This window comes from Rana temporaria, chromosome 13 (genome assembly GCF_905171775.1).
Source record: "Rana temporaria chromosome 13, aRanTem1.1, whole genome shotgun sequence".
NCBI classification, from domain to species: Eukaryota; Metazoa; Chordata; class Amphibia; order Anura; family Ranidae; genus Rana; species Rana temporaria.
The window spans coordinates 411215-419257 of NC_053501.1; the positions used below are offsets into that span (position 1 = coordinate 411215).

General features: G+C 43.8%; 1 protein-coding gene across 1 annotated transcript; it reads left to right on the forward strand.

Moving 5' to 3' along the window:
* Window positions 1-612: 612 nt before the first annotated feature.
* Window positions 613-3929, forward strand: FAM181A (family with sequence similarity 181 member A). Its single transcript, XM_040331929.1, has 2 exons — window positions 613-1366; window positions 2826-3929. Exon 2 carries the CDS (start codon window positions 2889-2891, stop codon window positions 3723-3725), a length of 837 nt encoding a protein of 278 aa, XP_040187863.1. The 5' UTR covers window positions 613-1366; window positions 2826-2888; the 3' UTR covers window positions 3726-3929.
* Window positions 3930-8043: the final 4114 nt, after the last annotated feature.

Genomic DNA, 8043 nt, shown 5'->3' on the forward strand with positions numbered 1-8043 from the left:
TGACAGTAGTCGAGTGTGTTGGGTGGGTGGCATGTTCAGGGTTAATGCCCCCAGTCAGTGGCATGGTTGGCAGGGTGACAGTAGTCGAGTGTGTTGGGTGGGTGGCATTTTCAGGGTTAAATGCCATGGTTGGCAGGGTGACAGTAGTCGAGTGTGTTGGGTGGGGGGCATTTTCAGGGTTAATGCCATGGTTGGCAGGGTGACAGTAGTCGAGTGTGTTGGGTGGGTGGCATTTTCAGGGTTAAATGCCATGGTTGGCAGGGTGACAGTAGTCGAGTGTGTTGGGTGGGTGGCATGTTCAGGGTTAAGTGGCATGGTTGGCAGGGTGACAGTAGTCGAGTGTGTTGGGTGGGGGGCATGTTCAGGGTTAATGCCCCCAGTCAGTGGCATGGTTGGCAGGGTGACAGTAGTCGAGTGTGTTGGGTGGGTGGCATTTTCAGGGTTAATGCCATGGTTGGCAGGGTGACAGTAGTCGAGTGTGTTGGGTGGGTGGCATTTTCAGGGTTAATGCCATGGTTGGCAGGGTGACAGTAGTCGAGTGTGGAAACTCGTGCTTTTGTCCCCCCGGGGCCCTTGGGGTGCTATGGAGACACGGTGAAATGACACAGGGAAATGGCAATTCTATGGCCTTTGTCTCCGTCTTTCTCCATCATGACGACTCGATTTAAGTCTCTAACTGTTTGACTACAAATGTGAGAGTTGCTACCCGGCTCGGTCCCCTTTGTGCGCCGCGTTTCAATGGGTAATACGCCTTTTGTGTCTCTCAATTGAGGGGGCAAACAGATTCCACAGCTCTCCAACCTCCTTTCCATGGCTATGCGTTCATCTCTGGAAGGATTTCTGTTTTCATTCTTACCTTGCTGACATCACCCCCCCTCCCCCCCCCCGGAGAAAAGGGGGCAAGACAACAGATCCCTGGTCAGTAAAAAATAAGCGCGGCCTTGGTTTAATGGCGCCATTGTCCGGTGTCACTGAGGCATGGTCTCCTCCAGACACAAGAGAAGAGGGCCGATCACCTTTTACAATCGGCGTATCGCGTTGTATTGTGAGGAGGATGAAGAGGGGACATGAGAAGCCATTTTATTCTCTTCCCTTTGGTGGCCATTCGCGGCGGTCGCCATAGAGACCATTTCAAATGGACAAGAATGTGGGAACCGACGGGCTAAGGCCTGATTGCAATTCTTTGTATTTGCACAGCGCAATTTGATTGGCCAACAATCCCCCCCCCCCCCCCCCAACTACGAGCGTTCATTCACTTTATTCCTCATCCCTAGAAGCATCACTTGTACAGGTCGCGAGCGCAACAAGATTAGCCCTTGTACTACTCTACGGCGAGCAGCGGAGACATTCGGGGGACAGGTCTCAAGTAAGTCGTGCGGCCCCTTGGGAAAATGTCATTCAGAAACTATTTGCACCCCAAATGTGGGTTAGAAATGGCCGGGCTGCTGTTAGAAATCACGGGGGGCCCTGGACCTGCCTATTCCAAGGAAAAGCCCCCCCCCCCCCCAATATAAGAATACCTTAGTTCCATTTACTTTACATGCGGCTCAAAGCCCGATCCCGAGTCTCTGGGGGCCCGAGTATGAAGGACGGGGAGGCAAGGTGGGGGGGGGGGTGATAAGAGTTATAGAAGAAACTATCCAGACAGAGGAAGAGAGAAACTATCCACACAGAGGAAGAGAGAAACTATCCACGCAGAGGAAGAGAGAAACTATCCACACAGAGGAAGAGAGAAACTATCCACACAGAGGAAGAGAGAAACTATCCACGCAGAGGAAGAGAGAAACTATCCACACAGAGGAAGAGAGAAACTATCCACACAGAGGAAGAAACTATCCACACAGAGGAAGAGAGAAACTATCTACACAGAGGAAGAGAGAAACTATCCACACAGAGGAAGAGAGAAACTATCCACACAGAGGAAGAGAGAAACTATCCACACAGAGGAAGAAACTATCCACACAGAGGAAGAGAGAAACTATCCACACAGAGGAAGAGAGAAACTATCCACACAGAGGAAGAGAGAAACTATCCACACAGAGGAAGAGATTGGAGAGATTCCGGAACATGGGGGGGGGGTAGGAGGTCGGGGAGTCGGGAACCTGGAGGATTTGTGAAGGTGCGGGGAACTGAGGAGGGAGAGGGGGTATGGGAGTTTTTTTTAGATATATTTTTATTTTTATTTTTTCTTGGGGGGAGGGTTTTTTAGGGGTAGACGGTATGGATGAAGGAACAGGAGGTTTTTTTTAACATGTGACTGTGTGTATCTACGTCTATACAATGGGGTGGGGGGGGGGGGTGTACAGCGTACCTGGCAGGATACACGGAAATCATTATTAGGGGACACAAACGGAACACAGAACCTGTAAATTGGCCCTTTTACAATCGTTTTTTTTTTTTTTTAATGTACAATTAACAAAAAAAAATATGTTTTAAATGATTTTACCATTTGTGACAGGGAAGTGCTATGGAGAGAAGGGGGGGCACAGTCACAGGGGGGCACAGGAGTTGGCAGGGGGTCGGTGCGGGGGGAACGATGCCCTGTGTCTGCGTGTCTCCCTACAGTGGCTGAACGTTGCTGGGAGGGAGATAAACCGGCTTTCAGCTACTGCAGGGAGACGCACAGGGCATCTTTCTGTAATTGCCCCTCTGCCCCACTACACCGATACCTCCTGCTGTTCTGATGCCCGGGCCCCCTACAGGAGGGCTGGTGGTCCCCCCTATCAGCGGATATGGCACTATGATGCATTAGAAGATGGCGCGTCTTTGTCTAACTAACCTTACTCAGCTGAACTTTTGAAATGTTTTTTTGTTTGATCCAATAGGTCTCCTGATATCGAGGAGCTTCTTCCATCCGACTTTCATGGAAATCTGCTCTGCTCCAGGCCATGGCGTCCGATAACGAGGTCAAGACTTTGTTGAATTTCGTCAACTTGGCTTCCTGCGACATCAAGGCCGCTTTGGACAAGTCGGCGCCCTGCCGGAGGTCGGTGGACCACAGGAAGTATTTGCAGAAGCAGCTGAAGCGCTTTTCCCAGAAATACTCCAGGCTGCCTCGATGCCACTCCAGCAAGAACGCCGACCTCAGGAAAGGATTGGTGGAGAGGATCAACCTGGCCACCCACAGCAAAGGACTAAGCGAAAAAGTCATGGCGACGCTGGACCAAAACGCCGTCGGGAACGCTTGCTCGCGGGAAAACGGCGCAGAGGGTGGGAAACCGGACCAAGTGCCGATGAGAAATAGACAGTTGCCTCCTTCCTTTTGGGAAGAACCCAGACCTTCCACCAGCCTTCTGGAGATGTCTTGCCCTTCCAAACTCGATCTTCTGTACAAAGAACGAACGTCTGTCCCTGGAGCCACGCTTTCCACTTCTGACAACAAAAATGTGGTGATTCCGGAGCCCCCCAGCCCCTCCTGCCTGGAGAAGGAGGCTGGCAAAGTGCCTTCGGTGACACCCTTGGCCGGACGGGTCAACCTTTGTAGCTGCTGCCCTCTTCAGTACCATGGACAACAGATGCTGTACCACCACAGTCACGGGACCCTTCCCCCGGACCCCTTCGCAGCCCTGGCCTTGTGGAGTAAAAACACCACCACCCCCACAGTGGAGATCCAGCACTTGTGTAAGGACTCCGGACAGAGGATCTACAGACATGTGGTCTTCAAACCTATCCCCACCAAGCCGGCCATGCCGGCCTCCATCTTCAATGTTTTTGGATATATTTAATACAAGAGGGAAACTTGGGCATGTTTCGGATTCCTGGGCACTTTCAAGGACTCCAAATATCAGAGGCGTATTTATAAAGCAGTGAATCTGACATTCAGCAGAACATTCTCTGCAGGTGAATCTCCCAGGTCCAATGCGTTTTCAATGACATGATCGATGATCGATGCTTCCCCCGGAGAATGGGGTCCGTTCATTTAAATGTTATAGAAAGAAGGTTTCTAGAGCTCGGTTGTTGAAAACGTCATTATAGCGCCACATCCCTTGTAAATAAGGAGAATATAGAAAAAGGGTTTTTCAGGGACATTTAAAGCGGGGGTTCACCCAAAAAAAAATGTTAACATTACATTCAGCCGAGGTGTCCTAATGGCAATCGGCTGTTTTTTTTTTTTTTTATCCCCGTACATACCGTATTTTCACCACGGCTTCCGGGTATGTCTTCTGCGGGACTGGGCGTTCCTAATTGATTGACATCCTTCCGATCGTCGCATACAGCGCGTCACGAGTTGCCGAAAGAAGCCGAACATCGGTGCGCAGGCGCCGTATAGAGCCGACTCGCAGTCCGGCTTCTTTTGGCAACTCGTGACGCGCTGTATGCGACGATCGGAAGGATGTCAATCAATTAGGAACACCCAGTCCCGCAGATTACATACCCGGAAGCCGCGGTGAAAATACGGTATGTACGGGGATAAAAAAAAAAACAGCCGATTGTCATTCTGACAACTCGGCTGAATGTAATGTTAACATTTTAAAGCACACATAAGACAAAATAAAAAATAAAATAATTTAATGAATAAAAATTCATGGATTGAATACATAAAACATTCATATATCAATGAAATATACAGACTGCTGTAAAAGATCTCCTGAAGAAGCCGTAAAAGGCGAAACACGTAGAGATCAATCAGAAGTGCACTTTTGTCTGTATATTTCATTGATCCGCTATATATGAATGTTTTATGTATTCAATTCATTCATTTTTATTTCATAAAATTAAAATGTTTAAATTTTTGTCTCATGTGCGCTTTAAAAGTCCCAAAGAAACTTTCCGTATTCACTTAAATGTTACTGCATGTGATATGAAGGTCACGTGACCCCCTTTTTTCAGAAATATTGCATGAGATCATCAAAGAGTTAAAAATATCGAATGTGAGGAAAATACTGCAAAAAATAAAAAATAAAGAAATAAATCATTAACCATTTATGTAACAATCATTTTTTATTTTATTTTTTTGCTAGAAAATTCCTTAGAACATTATATATATATACAATTAGAAAAAATGCTGCGCAAATACTGCCTGACATAAAAAAATCGCAAACCCACCAATTTGTTCTCTAGGGCCTGTAAAAAAAAAAAAAATTATATATATATTATGTATTTTTTTTACATCAGAGGCCCTACAGAACAAATTGGTGGGTTTGCGATTTTTTTATGTCACGCAGTATTTGCGCAGCATTTTTTCTAATGCAATTGTTTGGGAAAAAATACACTTTTTTTTTTATTTTAATGCAAAAAAATAAAAAAATACATAACCCAAATTTTGGAAAATATAAAAAGATGACGTTACCCCAATCATGTCATGCGCCCACGCAATGGCGACAAACGTACATTTTATTGTCCATAGGTGACGCTTTAAAAGAAGTTATGGGTGGTCCGGCGCAGATGGCCGGATAGATAATATATGGAACTGCTGCCCCATCTAAAAGAATTTACAGGTCACCACTTTAGATGTACAGAGGAGGTCGGGTTCTAGAATGACTGCCTCTGATCTGACGGTGGCGGTGACACCTCACATGTGAGGGGCGATCGATGTTTGCGTGCGTGTGTGACTGAGCATGCATGGGGGGCGGGGAACTTTAATATATATGAACACTGTTGCTTTAAATGATCACTTTTATTGCTGTCACAAGGAATGACATCCAATAGTAGGTGACAGGTCCTCTTTATGGAGATCTCATGTAATAGAAATAAGAGATGACAGGTCCTCTTTATGGAGATCTCATGTAATAGAAATAAGAGATGACAGGTCCTCTTTATGGAGAGATCTCATGTAATAGAAATAAGAGATGACAGGTCCTCTTTATGGAGATCTCATGTAATAGAAATAAGAGATGACAGGTCCTCTTTATGGAGATCTCATGTAATAGAAATAAGAGATGACAGGTCCTCTTTATGGAGATCTCATGTAATAGAAATAAGAGATGACAGGTCCTCTTTATGGAGATCTCATGTAATAGAAATAAGAGATGACAGGTCCTCTTTATGGAGATCTCATGTAATAGAAATAAGAGGTGACAGGTCCTCTTTATGGAGAGATCTCATGTAATAGAAATAAGAGATGACAGGTCCTCTTTATGGAGATCTCATGTAATAGAAATAAGAGGTGACAGGTCCTCTTTATGGGGAGATCTCATGTAATAGAAATAAGAGATGACAGGTCATCTTTATGGAGATCTCATGTAATAGAAATAAGAGGTGACAGGTCCTCTTTATGGAGATCTCATGTAATAGAAATAAGAGATGACAGGTCCTCTTTATGGAGATCTCATGTAATAGAAATAAGAGATGACAGGTCCTCTTTATGGAGAGATCTCATGTAATAGAAATAAGAGGTGACAGGTCCTCTTTATGGAGAGATCTCATGTAATAGAAATAAGAGATGACAGGTCCTCTTTATGGAGATCTCATGTAATAGAAATAAGAGGTGACAGGTCCTCTTTATGGAGAGATCTCATGTAATAGAAATAAGAGATGACAGGTCCTCTTTATGGAGATCTCATGTAATAGAAATAAGAGATGACAGGTCCTCTTTATGGAGATCTCATGTAATAGAAATAAGAGATGACAGGTCCTCTTTATGGAGATCTCATGTAATAGAAATAAGAGGTGACAGGTCCTCTTTATGGAGAGATCTCATGTAATAGAAATAAGAGGTGACAGGTCCTCTTTATGGAGATCTCATGTAATAGAAATAAGAGATGACAGGTCATCTTTATGGAGATCTCATGTAATAGAAATAAGAGATGACAGGTCCTCTTTATGGAGATCTCATGTAATAGAAATAAGAGATGACAGGTCCTCTTTATGGAGAGATCTCATGTAATAGAAATAAGAGATGACAGGTCCTCTTTATGGAGATCTCATGTAATAGAAATAAGAGGTGACAGGTCCTCTTTATGGAGATCTCATGTAATAGAAATAAGAGATGACAGGTCCTCTTTATGGGGATCTCATGTAATAGAAATAAGAGATGACAGGTCCTCTTTATGGAGATCTCATGTAATAGAAATAAGAGGTGACAGATCCTCTTTATAGAGATCTCATGTAATAGAAATAAGAGGTGACAGGTCCTCTTTATGGAGATCTCATGTAATAGAAATAAGAGATGACAGGTCCTCTTTATGGAGATCTCATGTAATAGAAATAAGAGATGACAGGTCCTCTTTATGGAGATCTCATGTAATAGAAATAAGAGATGACAGGTCCTCTTTATGGAGATCTCATGTAATAGAAATAAGAGATGACAGGTACTCTTTATGGAGATCTCATGTAATAGAAATAAGAGATGACAGGTCCTCTTTATGGAGATCTCATGTAATAGAAATAAGAGGTGACGGGTCCTCTTTATGGGGATCTCATGTAATAGAAATAAGAGATGACAGGTCCTCTTTATGGAGATCTCATGTAATAGAAATAAGAGATGACAGGTCCTCTTTATGGGGATCTCATGTAATAGAAATAAGAGATGACAGGTCCTCTTTATGGAGATCTCATGTAATAGAAATAAGAGATGACAGGTCCTCTTTATGGAGATCTCATGTAATAGAAATAAGAGATGACAGGTCCTCTTTATGGAGATCTCATGTAATAGAAATAAGAGATGACAGGTCCTCTTTATGGAGATCTCATGTAATAGAAATAAGAGGTGACAGGTCCTCTTTATGGAGATCTCATGTAATAGAAATAAAAGATGACAGGTCCTCTTTATGGAGATTTCATGTAATAGAAATAAGAGATGACAGGTCCTCTTTATGGAGAGATCTCATGTAATAGAAATAAGAGATGACAGGTCCTCTTTATGGAGATTTCATGTAATAGAAATAAGAGATGACAGGTCCTCTTTATGGAGATCTCATGTAATAGAAATAAGAGATGACAGGTCCTCTTTATGGAGATCTCATGTAATAGAAATAAGAGGTGACAGGTCCTCTTTATGGAGATCTCATGTAATAGAAATAAGAGATGACAGGTCCTCTTTATGGAGAGATCTCATGTAATAGAAATAAGAGATGACAGGTCCTCTTTATGGAGATCTCATGT